The sequence below is a fragment of the Cygnus atratus genome, chromosome 1 (assembly GCF_013377495.2).
Source record: "Cygnus atratus isolate AKBS03 ecotype Queensland, Australia chromosome 1, CAtr_DNAZoo_HiC_assembly, whole genome shotgun sequence".
NCBI lineage: Eukaryota > Metazoa > Chordata > Aves > Anseriformes > Anatidae > Cygnus > Cygnus atratus.
In genome coordinates this window covers 178,748,673-178,769,870 of record NC_066362.1, presented here as the reverse complement: position 1 = coordinate 178,769,870, position 21,198 = coordinate 178,748,673, and the positions used below count along the sequence as shown (strand labels likewise).

Sequence of the window (21,198 nt, the reverse complement as noted above, 5' to 3'; positions counted from 1 at the left end):
TGTCCCCAAGCAAGTCACCCCAGCTCCTCTCACCACGAAAGAACAGGATCAGGCATTTCATAACTCTCTGATTGAGATGTCTACAGCAGGTTGGATGAATTGCTCCTGAAAAAAGCCCATTTCTCTGCAGTGCCTATGAAAGCAGCGCAGCCTGCGGCCTGCACTGACTCTCACCTCCTACGTGGATGAGAGGAGCAGATGGAGGGAATGTCAACAGAAGTCAAAAGACAAATGGTAACCCCTAACAGCTGGGGGAAAGCAAGGAAATTGGTGTTTAAGTCTGGTGCTTAAATACTTCCCCATCTCTCTCTGTTATGTCAGTAATTTTTTTATACTTAGGTTCTGTCAGCAACTGACAAAGCTTTGGGGGTAATCAATGGATAGGTGGTTGTTCATTAGAGCAAACCTCAGCGACACAGTATAAATAGATCGTATCAGGAGAGGAAATCTGATCCACTTGGCGATTGAACTGTCACAGAAATTGTCTCTGTGTGTGAAACGCACGTCGCATGCTGTGAATGTCCTTGTGACGGCAGCCTCCATGCTTTCGAAAATCAGCCCGCTTCATGGAGGTGATGGCTGGCTGGACAGGAACCTCATTTTAGGCACCCAGAGCTGAGCAGGATGGGTGCTGTTCTTGGGGTGGTGCTGCTGGCATGGGGCAGGGCCTTGTGGTGGGTATGGAGCTGCCATTTAATGACCCATGGCCGATGATCAGTGACACTGGCTTTGAACACTGTCATGTCCTTGTTGCTGAGGCAGGCTGCACAAGTGGGGAGGGGTATTGTCTGTGTTGTTTATATGCTAAAGGAAGGAAAAGAAGCCAAAATGATCCAAATAAGCAACATCCAGCATATGCTTGAAAGGCAATGTTTTTGTGTCCTACCTTGAGCCAAAGTACTTCAGAGGCTTTCAGACAAGCAAGAGTGGTGGGTATACAATTCTCTGCCATCTCTGTCAGTGACATCTCCCATTAGTTATTCTTTTAACTCTCATCCTACGTTTACCTTTCAGTTCACTGCATTTCAGCCTATGTGGTGCTTGAACCATCACAGGACTTGGGTTTGTCCTTCTCTCAGGGGTTCAGCTAGTGCCTTTAGTTTCCTCCAACATCCATTGCATAGGAGAAGCAACCAACATACAATAATGTCTGATGTCTACCATTTGTCCAAAATTTTCTTCTCAGAAATGATATGGGAATAGTATTCCCTTTTCCAGCTTAATTAACATTTTAAAATATGGGTGGAAATGATCCTTCTCTTTCCTTTGTTACCAGCAACTCCACTCCATCATTTTTTTTTCAATGTCTTCTGCTATACCTATCTTTGTAAATTCAATCTTTCTTTAAATTTCTATCTGTGCATCAGACATTTCCAGATGCAAGCACGACTGGATGGTCAAGTTTTGTCTCCTGTGTTTTACCCTCTGCTGGCACCTTCTTTTTGCCTATGTGAAGGAAGCACATCTGAACCGTCAGTTTAAAAATCAACCACTGTGGCAGACCGCTGCCCACTTCCCGTGCCAGAAACAGCCTGTGTGACTTACCGAACTTCATGTTTGTTTGAACAACATCTAGAAAAGATAAAGGAGGAACTGCAAAATCTAGGTAAGGTGCCAGTGGTTTAGCTTCCTGTGAGTCTTTTTTTTTTAGTTTCACTTTGGTGCCAAGTTTGTGCTTAACCCAATATTTACAGTTTGGAGATTTTCGGTGCTTGTGTATTTTCACAGAGATGTTCACCTCTGCTGACTTCAGCCATCTAAAACTTAGCTGTCTGACTTTTTAGGACATATCTGCCCTCCTAAATAAAAGAGAGTCAGGACTGATTTGGAGCTCTGAAGCCCCAATTGCCTGCCTAACTGGAGCAATGGCTCTGATCTGGACCACTCCAGAGCTGTTTGAGAGGTGGCTGGTGGATGCAACCTAGTCCATCTTACCTAACCTTGTTCCTAGGCATTTTTTCATCCAGTTGTATAGCTATAACCTTAAGTTACAGTGTCAAACAATTTAGTTCCCCTGTTCAGTCCCAGGTCTTGGCTCCCTGTTGTCCCCACTGGATGTGTGTGGATTCACTCCCTGGTCCTCTCCTGGAAAGAAAACCCTCTGGAACAAAACCATGTCATCTTGCTGGGCACCATTCACCTGAAGAACATTTATATCAGACAGCATGGATGTGTCAAATTCATTCAGCTTTTGGCATGTCCTGTCTGGACAACCACATATAGAAACATGGGAGACAAATCTTGAGGCACGCAAAAATTAATAATAATGAGATGAAGAGTCACTAGTACTTTCCCTTGGAAAGCTAATTCAGTGTGGCATGTGGAAAGCACAAGCTGGATGTCAGAATGTCATAGAAAAGGGAATATGGAGCAACACAAGTAATCTGAAATCCTTGGATGGATCAAGTGTTAACCAAAGAGGTAGAGACCAATTGTGGGAGATGGAGGCCCAGTCAAGGTGCTCCATCTGGAACTAGAGGAACAGTTTTCCATAGCAAGAAGGCATCCATCTCACTTGCTCCTTGTTCTCTCTCTAGCAAATACCAGCAACAGGATCTTTTCTGCTTAGGATTCTTCCATTTGGACTTCACAGCCTCATTGCCACTCCTGTAACCAGCTTCATGCTCAGCTGTGATGTGCTATAGGAGTACTGAACACAGAGCACACTGCTGGACTTCTGTAAATGTGACAGGATCACAAAACCATCATGCTTGGTATTCTTTCTTCTGTCTGTGGTTCATAGCCACAAGGAAATAAAACAAAGGCTCAAATGACAAAGTGACTTGTCAATATGAAAATGTCCAAAATGTACCTTATCCTTTCTGTGCTGGGTGACCTCAATATAAGCAGAACCTGCCCAGAGACTTCTGTCATATTGACTCAGCCACCATGAGCTTGGGGCTGAGGTGAGGGGCAGCATTAAATTTTAACCACTCTTTAAATAACATTTTTGAAATCAATAATGTGGGTCCCGAACCCTGGGCTTTCCAATTGCAGTGGGTTTCATTGTGGATGCTGTGAAGATGAAGTTTTACTTTCTCTTTTTTACCCTATTCATCTGGATTCAAGAGAAGTATGTCTTCACTCTTCCAAGGTAAATACCTCCTGTGGCTACTGGGCTCTCGGTGTGTGGTGAGTGGGACAGGGAAAATGTTGAGGTAAAGTAACTCCAAGTTGCATAGGAAAACATTTGGCAAAGGCTGACATTTATTTATTGCTCTTGTAATTGGGTCTGTGGTTCAATTTAATATATAGATGGTGGAGGAAATGAAATTATTCTAAGTCTTCTTTGCATCCATAAATCCTATGTTTTTAATCATATTAAAACTACTCTTTTCAGTCTAAGTGCAAATCAATTCTGTCCATTCAGTGCTTTCGAGTGCCAATAAAGGGCATTCTGAAACTTAATGGGAAAAAATAATTTGCTTCGTCTGCCTTAAAACAAGACCTTAAATGAATTACTTCTTGAGGTAGAAAGAGAAACCATTTCAGAAAGTGCTAACAATCTGTTTTCTTTCTAAAGCAGCTTTTATGACTGTTTCTCCAGTCATAAGTCATTTTTGAATAACCATTTTGTATTTGTACAGTGTTTCAGAAGCAGCTTTATTGTTACCTATCGATAAACTTCAGAAATACCCTGCAACCAAATGCTTTGTTAAAACATGAGACCATATGTCAGAGAGGAAGACAGCCAAAGTGCTTTTATTTTCTATATGGGCAGCTGGCTTTAAAACCTTCAGTGTCTTAATAGGTAGAACTAAAAAGATAATCCCCTCATGTGGGGATATTAGGCAAGCTGAACAACCTAGAGGAACCATGATTAAACACAACCTGCTCCCTGAACTCAAATACCTACACAAGTAACAGTGAATTGGATCTCAGGGCTCTCTGTTACTCTGCACCCCTAGTCAGTAGCAGGACTGTGACAGGTCAATGCTTCTTGAGTTTATGCCTTAAAAACAGGATCGTTCACCTGTTTCACGTTGCAATCATATTTTGTTGTGAATTGCTACAGAGGTGTGGGGTTTCAAGTAGGGGGACAGTTAAATAAGCTTGTAGGTGAATTCAGCAATATTGTTCTGTGCTACTTGGAGGTTCATTTATTTAACGTGTAAATAAAACACTGGATATCTGACCCTTACAGAAGAATATGGCATTTCCCACTGGAAAGAATGAGGTAAAACAAGTAGCATGTGTCTCTTGCAAAACAGAAGAGGGACACAAGAGGCACATGGCAAGGTCAGGGAGGACAGGAGCAGATCCTGGCAGTGTTCCTCTAGTGTTCCTACCTGCTGAGAGCCAGAGGAAGGCTTCCAGCTGGAGACAAAGTAGGGAGGCTTCTCTTCTGGAACAGTACTCCAAAAGACCACACAAGGTTTGAATGAATCCAGGCTATGAGTTCAGGGAGACACATCTATGCTGAGTACTTGTTTCAAGTGCTCATGTGATAAGCAATGCTGACAGCCTTCATGGCGATCGAGAAATGCAACGGAGAGGAGGGGGGAAGACACTGAGATGCCTGAAGAGAACTGGCAGTGATTTATGTCTGTCTGTGAGATGGTGGCCAGGGCCCCTGAATCCTGGAAGGGATTCATCCGACTATAGGGCTTTCTACACAATGCTGCGTATGACCAAGTCATCTTCATCTTCCTACACAGACAGTGGAGAGCAGTGTGCATATTTAGGATGCAATCAATTCTGGTTTAGCACACACGTCTAAATTAGCTCAGGTTCTGCTGAATCCTCACAGTGCTCGTTTCTTTATTAAGAGGATACAATTTATTGAGAGTATAACAGTATAACAAAGGATATAATATATTTAGAGGGTATAATGTCAAACTGAAGCAGAGGAACCCAGAAGCCCGCTGACCACAATTCCAGTTGCCAATACCCCCATGTTAAACACTATTAGGGCAGGGGCTGAACTGGGATTAGCTTGGTTGGTATATTCATGTCCTATCAATGAGAGCTATGACTAATTGCTGCTAGCATCCAGCTGTCTGCCACGAACCACACTCACCTGAACTATTTGTGCAACAAACTGTGGGATAGAGGTACATACCAACCTCCTCGTTACAATACCACCTGCTATGTCAGGCTGCGGCAATCATAGGATGAAACCACATGCAACATCCCTTTTCTGATCTCCCCTGTGAAAAGTCTCTCCCAGGTATAAGAGGGCAAATTCGTTTTTAAAATAGCCCTAAACACAAGCTCTGGCATGCACTCGTCTAAAGAAGAAGGCAAAGCGCCAGCCCTGCCTGGCCCTGATTGCTTTCTGATGCTCCATCAAATGATGGCAGAGGCAAAAATAAGGCTGGCATACTGTTGGTTCTGCATGAGAAGCAAGAGTGATTGCGTGGAGCTTGGCTAAAAGTAGAAAAGATGAATCACCTGGTTGCCAGACACCGTCGGGCCTCCGCTTGAAATCAGTCACAACAACGACTTGTGGCAATCACATTACACAGCTTGAAAATGCTTGTTTTGAGAGCCCTGCCTGTTTTCTTTTCAGAAACATCTTTTCAGACAGGGCTGGTGGGGACTTAGTGCCTCTTTTATGCACTGCCACCAATGTATGCCAAATGACTGACAGGATGAGAGCCACCCCAACACAGAAAATGGAAGTAAGGGCTTGACATTCCTCTGAGTCTCCTCCTTCTGCATTCTACGCATGAATTATTTTAAATATCTATTCTATGCAATGTTGAACTACATGGCTTGCAGGGCACTGAAGATCAGTGGTGGATTTACCATGTAAAGCGGTATTTTAAGGCAGCATTCAGATGATAAAGATCTCTTCGGAGAGATAAGTACTTCTCCCCCCTCATTTGCAAATTATGTGCTTCAATCACAACTGGTCCGCACTAGCACAGGGGTGGAAAACTCTAAATCACAGAATCATTAAGGCTGGAGAAGACCTCCAAGATCATCTGGTCCAACCATTCCCCTACCACCAATGTCACCCACTAAACCATGTCCCTAAGCACCACGTCCAGCCTTTCCTTGAACACCTTCAGGGACGGTTCTGCTTTCATTCTTTCTAATCTGTGCATGAATTTCTCTTCTTTCACCGATGGTGAAGTCAGGCATGGAGTAGATGGGAAGAACCATCTCTCTCTACAGTGAGTCTGGACCTTGGGTTTCAAGTAGAAGGGGGAATATAAATTACTGGGCAAACAGTAGGGAGGACAGTGGTATAGAGTACCTGAAATCACGGGTAAGTGGCAGATGGAAAAAAAGTAGATCAGGAAAACTGGACTGAAGTAGGAATGATGATAGCAGTAGTCTCTGCACATCTACCAAAAGTTGTGCTGGGCTTCTGCAGCAAGATGGGAAGGTTCATGTCTCTGCTGAAGAGTGGTTGATACCAGAGGAGAACAGCAGAGCTATCTTCTTGGTCTGGGCTGGTTTTACAGCCATCCTGCTGCACTCTTGATCAGCTGGGACTGAGAGCTGTGGTGCTGGTGCCAGCTCCCAGGAGCAATATCAGAGTACAGCTAGATGCTAGCTACCAAAGCCCTTCACCAGCCACCCAGCTCTTGCATATATTCGGCTGATTGGCAGAAGAAGGGGCTGGAATTGAGCTCAGCATCTTCACTACTGAATCTTCTTTGAGATTGCCAAGACAGGGAAGAAGAGAAAGGCCAAGGCTGCTTCTCTAGTTATGCTCCAGTTTCAAGTACCTGTGCTTCACCTAAATACCCTTGTTTTTCAGGGATGAGGTTTTGTCGGCTCTCCCACAAACTGACGAACAGGTTGAAGCCCTTCAGAATTTACTGAACACCACCGAGGTAAATGGTTCCCTGTGGCTCTCTCATCTCTAGGCCAAATTCTTCCACAATAAATAAATAAATAAATAAATGAATAAATAAGAGTGCACTATTTTTTTCCCAGTAGTAGAAAGGTTTAGCCCACTTTCATTCTTCTGTCCTAATGAAGCAACTCAACATATAGCTTGGTTTTCATCACTCTGCTGCCCCCTAATTTACATGATGAGACCTCTACTTCATAACATTATTATATCAGAGCTCAGATTTCTGCAATTGATTTTGTGTATAAGACACCACAAAACTGGTAGAGCACAGTAAGTAGAAAACATTTGCTAGGGAAACTTAGTGCTTCAACCCAATGCAGTCTTGACCTATATGACTTGCACAGCTTTAAAGATCAGGGCTGGATTTACAATATAAAGTGGTATTTTTATTAAAGCAGCATTTAGATAAAAAAAAATCTGTTATGCAATACTTTTTATTATTATTTCACTCTGTCATTAAAGAGAGCATTTAATTAAAATGAGGCATCTCTTCCTCTTCAAAAGCATTTCCCCAGTCACGCCCCCACTATCTGAAGCCAACACTCTGCATCAAAAGGTGCAACCATTCCCTCAGCCAACATATTTACAGGATGATTAAGGATGTGTCTCAGATGACTGGAGATTTTAACGGTGCCTATGCCAAGTCTTTCTCTGTCTTTCTTAGCTCCTATTAATGCTATATCCACCCAAATTCTTACCAGTCTCCTGCTGGCCCTCCTAGTTTCTTATTCTTCCTTCCAGTTCACATAAACCTTGATACCTTTCTTTACTCTTTTCCACCTCCACAGGTCAACTCACATATTCATCTCCTTTGCTGTACTAAAATAGATCTCCATTCCTCCATCTTCTCCTCACCTCTGTCATTCTTCATTTTCTTGCACACAGGAGCCCCAAGAAGCCATGAAGAGAGAGGGAAAGACAGAGAGAAAGGGAACAGGAAAGCGAAAGACACAAATGGCACCTCCCAACAAATATTCATGGTTAAAATCTAGAAGAAAAAAAAAAAAAAAGAAACAACTGAAAATTAGCATCTTACACAAAGAATGATCAGGCTACTTATAGATGTTACTCCTGCAAAAGTTGGAAATCAAAAATCTAAAACAAAAGAAACACTATCCGTACATCACACGTGTTGCACGTAGCATTCAGCAGAAGACCCAGATGCAGAAATGCTTATAACAGTCTTTTGTAGCTGTCCCTGGGGCAGTATTGACCCTTACTGGTGATGGGTAAAGAAACTAATAACCACACGCATTATGAAAGTTTCCCATTTACCCCCAACCTAGAGTTCCTCACTTTTAATTATTCCGATTCAAAGAATGCCTACGTCAACAAGAAACTAAATCTGAACTATTGTATGTGAGCACAGACATCAGGCTAGCCAAGGCCCCAGGGAAATCGGTGCTGGTGAGCTAAGCATCTGGTTTGCTTCTTGGATGCTTTTTCCAAGCAATGCTAAGATACCTGATGGCACTAACCTGCCAATAATGCCTGAGATGGCTACACCGAGACTAGCTCAGTCATTTGTATAGCACATGGCAGTAATACACCTGGGGCCCAAATGTTTTACCATTTATTGTTCCAAAGTCTTGATCGAAAGCATGGAAGAGTTTTCTTTAGGTTTTGCAAATGTGTTCTCCCTGAGAAATGAGTGAGGTAAACAGTCGACAGCCGATGTGTGTCTGGAAACATGGTGCCCTAAGTGAAACATAATATTCCTGGTGCAATTGCACCAGAAAGGAGCAAAATAAGCCCAGTGTCTAGTGACTCCATGCTGCATCTCTTTAAAAATGCATCCAAGAATTATGTTGACCTTTTCCACATTGTAAATTCATGCCTAATTTTCTGCTTACTGTCACTCCTAGATCTTTTGCTATTACTGCTTCTAAAATTTCACTCTGTTATTGAGTATGTTGGCTTCTGATTTTATTATTGTAAAAGATTTAATTTTGCCAAAAAGAATCTCATTTTCTTCCCATTTCTAATCTCTGTATTGCTGCTTCATCTTGACTTATACTCAAACCCCTTCTGGCATTTATTTCCTCCCTGATCAAAGTAATCAGTGAACACAATAGCTACAAAGACTGGTCTGATCTTCATTAATTCTCCAAATACCCTAAGGGAAAATAACTCTCAGCAGACTTGAAAACATGTAACATAATAGCTGGCTAAACATATCTATTATACTAGAAATACTATCTCAATAAAGGTTATGTTCCTGTCTTTGTTCTTGATTTATGAATTTATGTGCAGAAGTCATTATAAACATTCCTTAAATATACGCATTTCATTTCCAGCAGTAGCAGAGTGTTATAACACAACACACATTAAACTGCTTCTTATGAGTGGTCTCTTAAATTGAAAATGTATGCTTTGATAATTTTCAAAGTGCTTACAAAATGTTAATAAGAATATTTTTTTCTTTCCTTGGTAAAAGAAGGGGAAAAAAAAGATTAAATGTTCCTGGAAACTTTGCAGGTCATCCTCTGGCAACCCGTTGTGGCTGAATACATCAAGAAGAACATAGAGGTCCATTTCTATGTCGCTGCATCTAGCATAAACAGCATAAAAGCTAATTTAAGAAAACTGAGCATCCAGCACAAGTACGTATTTATTTCTTGTCATGAATATTTCAGTAAACTTGATTGGCAACACTGTCATTTGTCAGGAGTTTGTGCCCTTTTGTTTTTCAGAATTTTGATGGGAGATGTTCAAGGACTTATCGAAAAACAGACTATCAATGACACAGTGAACCCACGCAGTTCTTCATCATACTATCAAAACTACCATTCTCTGAAAGAAGTAAGGTGTTGTTGTAATACTCTGTAGATTTGTTTAAGGGGTTAAAGACCTCATGGTTGAGAATAGAGACAGGAAAAAGAAACCATCAACAGGTAAATAATTATCATTGTATTGTTCAACCATTGAGAGCTGTAATTAGTGTAATGCCTTTATAGAGAAGGAATGAAGCACCAGACAAAACCTATTATACACACATTAACTCAAACCAGCACTCAAATGCAGCCTACTCAGAAGTGAAATGCAGCAGCAAAGCACCACATAAATATTTAAAACATGAAGTGAATAATATTTTAACTAAATAAAACTAAAGAGGAGTTTCAAGGCTATACCTAGACAGTGTTGTAACTATGTCTCATCATTTGGTTCAAGAGAAGTCAGCATGGCAATTGGCCAGAAGTCTGAATTGCTAGGTGGTTTTTTTTGGTGGTGGTGGTGTTTTGTTTTTTTTCCAATTAGCTGAAGAGGTGGGAATCTGGGACAAAGAATGAAGTCAAGTCCAGACCACTTTTAGGAACAAGGGAAAACAATAGGGAGAAGGTCCTTTTACAAAGTGTTCTACTTCATCTTTGCAGATATATTATTGGATGGAAGAAGTAGCGAGAGTCCATTCTGACCTACTTGAGAAAATACATATTGGATCATCATATGAAAAACGACCACTTTATGTTTTGAAGGTATGGCTTTGACTTACTGAGAAATCTTTCCAGGTACTAATGCGAGCAAGTGGTGGGTTTTGGCCAAAACACTTTCTTAAATCTATACTTAAATACATATTTCAACAATGTGTAAACGTTTGTCTTTTTTAGAAGTTTCCTAAGTTCTTCTGATACGGTGCCATTACGTTTGACAAAGGCATTTGACCGTGTTAGGTTCCTTGTTGGGTCACAAAGAAGTTACCACATCTAGGCCATCATCCAAAGGCATGAAATACTGGCATGGGAGATAACCTTCCTCTGTTAACTACAAAACCAGCCTGGTCTGTTGCCCTGCATAGCTGGTGATCTGATGTCTTGAAATCAGGGCCTAGTGCAGTCTTGGTTCTTATGTTAGCAGTATGAATATGGCCCTCTGACCATATGAGAAGATAAATGAGAGCAGCAACCTGGCCCAGGGTCAGGGTCCACACTCCCTACACCACAGGGGCTTCTTTTTCCATCTTGGTTACCCTGCTCACTTCCACCTTTACGTGGTATTCTTTACAATAGTGATTTTAACATGATTTTTTTTTTTTGTCAGCTTTCTAAAAGGCAGGGAAATCCCAAAAGTGCGATATGGATTGACTGTGGTATCCATGCTAGAGAATGGATTTCTCCTGCCTTCTGCCTGTGGTTCATAGGCCATGTGAGTAGATATCATACTTAGCTACCATTTTCAAAGCAAAGCAAACTATCTTACTGCCATTTACCTTCTCTTCCCAATTGCATTCTAAGCTCTGTAATGTCTTAATCCATTTACTTCCACAACACCAGCTCAGGATTTTCCCCAAGATGTACATGGAGCAGTGAGTGTGTGTATGTGTGTGCATGTCAGTAGATGGAGGTATGTCTGTGCGTGAGAGAGAGAAAAATACATGGCTTAAATGCAAAAGAGTTCAGATGTATTCTCAAGTACGTATTTCGAAGTGGAGTCTCAACAGAGACTTTTAAAGATATGGAACGGTCAGGGATGGAGAAGACATGCTGTGAAGAGCAAGTATTAGGTAATCTGCCAGGGCTTTGTCTATATTGCCACATGGATCCAAGGAGTGATCCCGGCTCTGTGTCATGTAGTGCATGGTGGCTTATGTCCATATTACTCCAACTGACACTGCCAGGAGTAGATCAGAGGACACCTTTCACAAAAGCCAAGTTCACAATAAAAATAAACTAGATGAGATGGAGACTTCAAAATCAACAGCACTGTAGCCAGAGCATCAGCACAGAGGTGTCCTTAAAACATGAATTATGGTTTGTCTAGGATATCACTAAATGATGATGATGATGATGATAAAAAGAAGAAATACATTTATTTCTGTCCTCTGTCACAACTGTAATGCCTCAATGACTATAACATTTTAAAGGAGATTGCAGGAGTTTGGGACAGACACAGCTGAATGTACCTTATGACCCACTGATAATCCCAGCCTTCAAGGTTCCCTTGGAGAGAAATGCATTTGCCCTTTTCACGCTGCTCCAAATAATTACCAGCTACACTGTCAGTTTGCCAGTGACATGTCCCTGCAGCATTTTTCAGAAATAACAAGCTGAACATTTAGCTTCTCCATCCCCTTGATCTAATTTATGTGTTTTAAATTCATATTTTATTTCTATATCAGTTTGCGAAGTAACATTTTAAAATTGGATATTAATACAGGTCTGTGCACACACTAAATTCAGTAGCTCTCTCTTGAAAACACTAGGCATTCTTTATAATGTTTCCACTCTTTATCATTTAATTTTGTTGTTGGATTGTAGAAAGATTGACATTTCTCATTTAAGTCAAAGCACATTGCCTGAGGAAAACTGGGAAGGATCTAAAATGAAAGAAAGTGCTTTAAAAAAGGTATAAAGAGGAAAAAAAATGAAAGAAGATATGATTAAGGACTTAATCTATTCCAATAGAAACAAAACCACTTATCTAGGTTAAAATTTATCCCTGTGTGGTAGACCAACAACCAGGTTAGGTATCACTAAAGCCTTCAAAATAGGCAGTGAGGCCAAATTAGCAATGTAGCTCTTGCTGGCTCCTTGCATACATGTGCATTGAACCTATAATGAAATAATAGCAGAAATAATGTTATGTAAAGCAGCCACTTGAAATGTGATTCGTTATTTTTGTGCTTGCTTTATTTGATGCTACCTTTCTGGTATTTTGGGTGTGAGTGTGGGTTCCTACCATTTATATAAGCAGCAAAAGCTCAAACGTTCCTACAAATAAGCTTCAACTCTATCTCATGGCCACCTGCTAAAGCTCAAAGACTGCAGTGTATCTCACCAACTGTATCAGATCCATTCTTCTCCTCTCCCCACCACTCCTAACTAAAGCGCTCTTTGACTATTTAGAAGTTTCTGTGATGTGATACGCCTCAATCAGGAGGTAGACTGGTGTGATAACTGCATGATTATTTTACATGGGCCTTCAGTTGCCTTCCTAGGAAGGTAAGAAAACCACTGTTATGAATGCCTTTAAGTTTTTCCTGTGTTTTATAGGCAATCCATGTGCGTGAGAGAGATCAGACCATGACGACACTTCTGGAGCATTTTGATTTCTACGTCATGCCTGTGATAAATGTGGATGGCTACGAGTACACGTGGAGCCATCCCTCCGTACGTACAGATTTTTTGACAGACTGTGCAATGTACTGACATGCTGTTTATGGGAATTATTGTTGTGCATGTCAAGGGCATAATTTCATCCTGGAACTGCATGCCCCAAACCCTTAATCTGTGCTTGCAGTTTCTGCATCTCTGCCCGATTTAAACCACAACAGACACTGCAACTAATTGGTATTTGACCCACGGTACCTTTGTGTCTTCCAAGCTGCTGGAAATGCATTTAGAAACAACTAAATCTCATCCTGGGATCGCAAAGCTTCCAGCTGTCAGGGAATGCCTTTGCAAGGTTGCAAATCCAGCACAAGCTGAATAGCATACTGCATCAGTTAGACCACAGCCAACAATTCACTCTTCCCTCCTGCACGATAGCCCAGTTCTCTGAGTACATTTTGTTTCAGATAAAGGAAGGTACAACAGGTATCTTTTGTCCAGGATTTTATTTATTGGTTAGGAACTCCGAGTCTCTGAGTTGTTGGTTTTGTTTGTTTGTTTGTTTTTTCATGTTTAGATCCTACACTTAAAATGTTAAAAAGTTAAAAAATAAGTTCTTCCACTTCAGATCTTCAGTCCAGTTTGGCTTATATCTGGATAGCTACACATATAGATCTCAACAGATGCTCACTAAATTTCCAACTTTACACATGCTGCTAGCAATTTCTACAGAAGGATTAGACTTGGATTTGTAAACTCACACACCTGGATAAACAGTATGTCTTCTCCTCACCTTCCTTGGTCCAAATCCATTGAAATCAGAGCACTTCTCATCCTCTCCAACACTTCCATTTATCATCCAGCCTCACTGGCAATCAGACTGTGGTTTTATAATATGCCGTGGTCTTTTATACCTTCATTGGCAAGTGACCTGTAGAGATACAAGTGGGAAGTCACATTTAACTAACAGGTGAGATGCTGCCATCATTTTTCTCAGCTTTTTTCCCTGAACATGCTCTGTGTGTCTCTTTTCACAGAATCGGCTGTGGAGAAAGAGCCGCTCACGGCACGGTAACAACAGGTGCATCGGTACTGACATGAACAGGAATTTTGATGCGCAGTGGTGTGGTATGACATCGTTTCCTTTGTCTTATACCCCTGTCTCAGTTTCAGCCTATAAAATTCTTAATTTTGAAAACATTTTCATACAAAGATAAACGCACCTAAGCACATTTACAAACCAGTGAACACTTCCCCAACCTGAGATACGTTTTGTTGGGACCTAGGACTCCCAAGACGTTAAACCACGGACTAACCTCTTCCCAGCATGATGACAAGAGAGAGGGGGACCAGGACCCTGGACCCTGTCCCTTGCATCACACTACGACACACCTGGCTGTGGGGGAAAAGGAGGAGAGAAGGAAGAGATGGCCCTCGCCATGCCTACTGCACCACCCAGTGGAGTACCCAGGGCACTGTATGAACTGGGTCACCTCAGTCATCCCTCAGCAATGCTTAAATGACCAAAATTTCTTGGCTCTCAGCATTTGTTGCCAAGGCTATATCACTTTTACTTACCCACAGGCACTTTAGTACTTGATAGGTTTTTAATATTCTGCAGAACAGCTCTCTTAAAACCCTATAGATCAGGTCTGGCCTCACTCAGTAGCGTCACTAATGTCCTGCGTGACTTTCAGCAAAGTAATGAGGCACGTTTGTAGACCTGATGAAAGTGCCTTAAACATGGCAATTGCTCTGATCTTTAAACTCAAGAGGGGAATAGCATTGAAACCCTTTCTATGCAGGGTTTCTATTCTATGAGAGGAAAAGGCACTTTTAACAGTGAAGTCAGGTATCCCAAATTGGCATTTGGGGCATATCCTTTAAACTAACAGGTTTGTTAGTCCACTGCTAAACTGGGAATTAAGATGTTTCTTTACCATGGAGAAAAACATGCATTTTTTCAGGCACAAAAATGTTAAGTTGGGGACCAAATACATATGTTTAAAAGTCATATTCACTATAAATATCCCAAGAGGAGAGGTCTGAAGAGAGGCATGGAGAAATAACAGCAAAAATAACCTATGTGATAGACATACGAGTTTCAGGGAAAGGTTATGCAGCGTGTTTAACTTGTCAAGCACTTTTGGTGGTCAACAACTTCTGAAGCAGAGAAGTGATTCCACTTTACAAAGAGGAGAAGAATACAGGTAGCTTAAAATGTGCTTCTTCTCTAAAGGAGTCTTTGGGCAAACTGTACACATTTTTACAGGGCAACCCCGAGCACCTTAGTTTAGTAACAAGGGAAATAGTCATACTATTTTCAGCCATACTACGCTTATCTCTTAGACATGGGTGAAAACACAGAGGAGAGAAGCCTCAGCACCTTGCAGGTTGATTGGAGAGAAAAAAATGCACAGATGAATCTAAGCACCAACGTCATGTACTTACAATGACTTACATAACTGTAAGGATTATCTAAGTAGAAAACCCTAATAACTGTAGGGATTTCCCTAGGTTTCTACTCCTTTTAGTGGTACACTCAGTAAAATGCTGAAAAATAAAGTCATGTTCTTCCTAATTAGCATAAAAATACTGCTTATTCAGGAACAGATATCTCTTTGCGTGGCAAATGATAGCAATGGTTGAACAGATTTTATCCAGAACATAGTAACTGTAGGATCTCCATTATTGCTGTGGCTGTGCAAAATGCTAGGAGTTCAGCAGGATCCTCAGAAGAACTAAGCTGGAATTTTATCATTTTATAGTAATGTTCTAACTATTTTTAGCTGTATCAGTTGAATACCATAACACAACTGAGTTCATGGGAAATGACCACAAATTCACAGGAACCTGTAATTTAGTCTTTACTCACAAACTTTTAAACAGAGAAGAGTTGTTGGTGGGATGCTAAACGCTCAGACTTTCATTGGCTTCAGACTTGCTTTTAAATATACTTAGCATCATGGCAAAATTCCAGGTTTTATATCTTTGCTTTTAACTAGAACCGTACTACCCTGATTATCTGTTCAGAAACAACCTTAGGAACAGAAAAACACCTCTCACTATTTTTAGGAAGAGCAAAATGCATTACTCAATGAGCTGATACAATATGTTTTTCTTTTATATTAATAAAAGGCAGATTTACTCCATTAAGAGCAATGATCTAACCTGGAATTTCCTCCATGGAACTAAAATTGACTGGGACTTGGACTTAAATATGTCTTTGTGTTTTCCATACTGTTTCCTCAGTTGGCTGTTCTCACTACCACTAAGAACTTAGGAAAGCAGACAGAACATTCATCCAACATTGCCAGCAAACAGATCCTTCATTGCTTTCTTCCTTAGGCAGTTACTCATGTCTGTGCAAAACAGAATAGTGTAAAACTTAGCGTAATGATTTGGTCATTTTTGCATGATTTCACACAGATGCCATTTGCCTTTTGTCTATCACAATTACATTTCACCCAAATACACCTGTACTGAGGTGTATTCTTGAACTCCAGCAGGCTCAGTGCTGTGACAACTGCCCTGGGGAGCCTGTCCCAGTGCCCAACCACCCTCTGGGTGCAGAACCTTTTCCTAACACCCAGCCTGACCCTCCTCCCCTGATGCAGCTTTGTGCCTGTATCATATGATAATCGCTAGTGTTGATTTTACTCTGCAGATGCACTGGCATTATTGATTTCTGGAAGATGGACATTTGTTAAAGTGTCCCTGTGCCCAGGGAAAGACTTCCGCGTGTTAAAGTGCTCAATGAGCTTTATTCCTGCATAAGATCTAAGGATAAAGACTTAAGGATAAGATGCTTATTTAAAAATCAGACTGTAGCAAAGGGGAAATTTTTCAAAATTTATTAAAACACAAGGAGTTGACATTTAATAATAAATATCCTGGTTGCTTCCAGAAACTAATTTGATCTCCTTGTCAAGATACCAAAAATGGTGACTCCTATATGTCTTCTTGGCAATTTGTTCGAATGTATACTTCCTCATTCTTAAAAAACTGATACATTACTTTCAATTTATTTGCGTTCTTTCAACTTGCAATCAATAGTTGGCTTTCCCCCTGAGATCAAACATGCCCTTAGAATTAGGAATCTCTTCCCTGTAGTACTTCTAGATTTCAAGAAGGGATCTCACAATCTCGTTCTTGATTAATTTGTAGAAATGGGAGCACTTTCATCTTCTCCTCTAAGACTTTTTATCCAGTCTTTGAATCATTTCTTTCCTTAATATTTACCTTATTTTTTTTCCCCAGGAGTATAGTAGGTGAGAAATCTGAGTAGGCTTGCACTGATCTCTGCAAGAATTAAAGTTCTTTCCATAGTATGACAGAGTCCACTGCTTCTTGCATGTTGGTACCATACTCTGTTCTTTCATTAGATGAACAAGAGTGCAGAAGGGAAGAACTTAAGGAGTAACACTGCATGCTCTTTTGTTACAGGTAAAGGAGCATCTCCCAATGAATGCCATGAGATATACTGTGGACCCTATCCAGAGTCTGAACCTGAGGTTAAAGCAGTGGCTCGTTTTATCAGAGATCACAAAGACATCATTAAAGCATACGTAACAATGCACTCTTACTCCCAGTTGGTATTGTTCCCATATTCTTACACCATGAAGAAAAGCAAAGACCATGATGAACTGGTAAGTCTTCCTGCTTCCTTAAGTTTCACATTTATTTCAGAACTTCTTACCCTACTTGGTTATGCTCGTAATAAGGGAGTCACAATGTTCTGAAGATCAAGAATTTGTGGGTGAAATTTCTCCTCTTAAGAACTTAAAGAGGTCTGGGCTGGTCTAGTAGTGTGCAAACCAGCCAGCTACTTTTGGAGACTGGAAAAAATAAAATATTTATCCCAGACTGATAGCACATCATCAATCCCTGATACTTTGAAGCTGTTGGTAAAAGAGCGGAGTGTCAGTTCTTTGGACAACAGGAAAGGACATTTGTGTAAATTCACAATGAAGTCATGTGGTTTGCATGCACATAATCATACATGACTATGTTATATGGAAGTACTCGGTTGTGTAACTCTGAAAAATACCCTCTACATCCCAAAGCAATGAGGTGTTCTGGTGGATACTTGTTATTTTTATTAAAGGTATTTTGTGAGGGATACTTATCTTAAAATGGTTCTAATGGTAGGATGGATACCATACCCTGCTTAGGCAGAATTTTAGATCCTTGAGCCACCAGACCACACGGTAAAAACTATTCTAGAAGACAGGCAGAACACAACGTAGAAGTAGCCAGTGGTTTTCTCCAGCAATCAGAAAACTTTTGAGTTTGCTGTATCTGGAAAGGAGATCCAGGCTAAAATGGGATTTATTAAAACAGAATAATTAAGCCATAAAATTAGGTGGATAGCTTAGCAATATTTTTTATTATTTTTTATTATTATTATTTTTAATGTAAAGTCTTCGAGTACCTTAGAGCAAGGAATTCCCTCTCCTGCACTTCATAGCCCACTTTGGATGTTCCTAGGCTCCAAGTGCCGAGGCAACACATTCTTTTATTTGAAATAACAGCTCCTGCACAGCACTAAGGAAGGAGCAGAAAATTGTGTAAAGGGGACCAGAAATCTGATTTTCAGGCTCTGGGATTTGCCATGTGGGAAGACAGCACATGTCTGAGGTACACACATCATTTAATGTGTCACATGAATCTTTACATAGTGACAAACAGTAAGAGAGTTCATAAAGATACAGGATTGACATTTGCATATACTGGCAACGATCCACACTAACTGCTGTCATTTTCACTTCTTTTTAAACTTATGCATCTCTCAGGTCACTTAACATGCATATTTTTTTAATCTTCATGTTCTATAGATAGGAATACTGTAAAAAGTGCACAAGGAATGCATTGGAAGCATCCTACTTTGTTTGACAAAAAAAAAAAACAGACCATCCAATGTAGTGTTTCCATTGGTAACCAGTGCCAGTGTGTTCAGAAGAAATAAAAAAAAAAAAGTAATGTAAATATAGAACAAAATAATCCCAAACAGCATATGTTCTTATGCTGTCTTGGTTACTGTTTAATTTACTGAAACAAACTGTTTTATTTGCCTGCATTAAAAAATGTATTTGTGACTGTAAAGCAGAAGGAAATGCACTAATTCTGGGCCTTCAGCCCTTTATGTGGCTTAAGAGTAGAATTTCCTCAATGCAAATCATGTGCTGCTGGTTTTGGTCAATAGTACATGAATCAGTATTTAAATACTGTGGCAGAAAAGGAAAAATATGAGACAAGTGGGAATATATGCTTTGACAACAGTTTGCTGCCTGTGGTGGATGGTAAGGTCCCATCTATTTTTTTTATCTAGATACAACAGAAATGGAATCTGTAGCATGGGTTTACACTGAAAGTTTTAACCACACTGGTTTTTTTTTGTTGTTTGTTTGTTTTGTTTTGTTTTTTTTAAGAGCCTTTTATATGCATATTTAACTAATATGAGATCCAGAGCATGACGTAAATAAATCTTAACTGAATATATATTAACTATTATCACAAAGCTATAAAGCTAATAATGTTTTGCTAATTTCAGGAAAGTCTGGCAAAGAAAGCAGCTAAAGCTATAATGAGAACAACAAAGAAAATTTATAAACTTGGTACTGGTGCACAAACAATTTGTAAGTATGATTTTTTATTACAACAAGAAACATGATAGCATATGCCTGTTATCATCAGGAGACAGCTTTTGAACAGAAAACTGAAGTTATGGTTTCAAGTAACTTATCTTTTTTTCCCTTCCTTGTATAGATTTAGCTCCTGGAGGTTCAGATGACTGGGCTTATGATCTTGGAATTAAATATTCTTTTACCATTGAGCTTCGGGACACGGGAACTTACGGATTTTTGCTTCCTCCTGAAGAAATTAGGCCAACTTGCTTAGAAGCACTTTCTGCTGTCAAAGAGATCGCTCAACATGTTCTTCAAAATTTGTAAAGTTTAATATAATTTATTCCAGCATGACTATATTTAATTAGGCACATAACAATAAAAAAGACTGATGCTTTACTAAAACTATTTTTATATAAGAAAAAAAAAGGAATAACTACACCCCATACACTTCATTTTAGAATACCTCAAGCTTTTTTACCATACTTCCACACCTATAAATACAACAGGAGTTCTGTGCAACTTCCTTTGAGGACAGCAACACAGATAGCAACAGTGCTGCAAATAAAATCTCCAGTGCTGGTCTGTTATAATCTCTGTAAGAAAGGCACTCAGAGTCTGTACGATGTCATTTAAAATACTATCTATTAGTGCTAGCACTGTAAGGGAAAAACAGTATCAATAATTTTACATCCCTTTAGATGGTTGGAACCCCAGGTGCTGTAGCATTGCACGGGCCTTTGATCCACATACAGCATGCAGGGCTGACCCTACCTATAGAAGAGATTCCTCCATTTTGAGCTATTACACGATTTTCTTACTAGAAAACAAATCTATTCACCACTTCTACTGTCAAATTGAAAGGATGTTGACATGAGAACTTCTTGCTGCACTTTTAGATAAAGGCAAGGACACGCAGACAACCTCATCACTGATACCAAGTGGGAGCTGCCTGCAGCCTCCTCCACTGCAATTAGTTGGTGAGGTTCATTTATCCTGTGGCCAACAGTTTGTGCAGCATAACGGAGTCCTGGAGGTTATGCTGAATGTGCAGCACAACACACCACAGCACTGGGCCTGCTCAGGTTAATCTGGATCACTAACTCCTCTACCGTGGTCTCCCTGTGAGGATCAATACAACAGTCTAAAGACTTACTTGCTCTGGTAAACCTCTCATCAAATACAGTTCTCTAACCTTTCATAAAACAAAGCTTTTGAAAAAAGTTACTGAATTTGTACACACCTCGTGTCCGAAGAGTGGAGGCTCTGGAGCGTGTCCAGAGTAGGGCTAAGAAGCTGGTTAAGAGCCTGGAGCACAAGTCCTGTGAGGAGCGGCTGAGGGAACTGGGGTTGTTTAGTCTGGAGAAGAGGAGGCTCAGGGGAGACCTCATTGCTCTCTGCAACTACCTGAAAGGAAGGTGTGGGGAGCTGGGGGTTGGCCTCTTCTTGCAGATAACTACCGATAGGACTAGAGGGAATGGCCTCAAGTTGCGCCAGGGGAGGTTCAGGTTGGAAATGAGGAGACATTTCTTCTCAGAAAGAGCAGTCAGGCACCGGGACGGGTTGCCCAGGGAGGTGGTGGAGTCACCGTCCCTGGGGGTGTTCAAGGAGAGGTTGGACGTGGTGCTTAGGGACATGGCTTAGTGGGTGACACTGGTGGTAGGGGGATGGTTGGACCAGGTGATCATGGAGGTCTTTTCCAACCCTAATA

General features: G+C 40.6%; 1 protein-coding gene across 1 annotated transcript; it reads left to right on the top strand.

The window, feature by feature from the left end:
- Positions 1-3,023: 3,023 nt before the first annotated feature.
- On the top strand, positions 3,024-19,814 carry CPB2 (carboxypeptidase B2). The gene is made up of 11 exons (XM_035553341.1): positions 3,024-3,094; positions 6,716-6,791; positions 9,293-9,417; positions 9,508-9,616; positions 10,189-10,290; positions 10,853-10,957; positions 12,805-12,921; positions 13,899-13,989; positions 17,308-17,510; positions 19,415-19,499; positions 19,630-19,814. Exons 1-11 carry the CDS (start codon positions 3,024-3,026, stop codon positions 19,812-19,814), a joined length of 1,269 nt encoding a protein of 422 aa, XP_035409234.1.
- Positions 19,815-21,198: the final 1,384 nt, after the last annotated feature.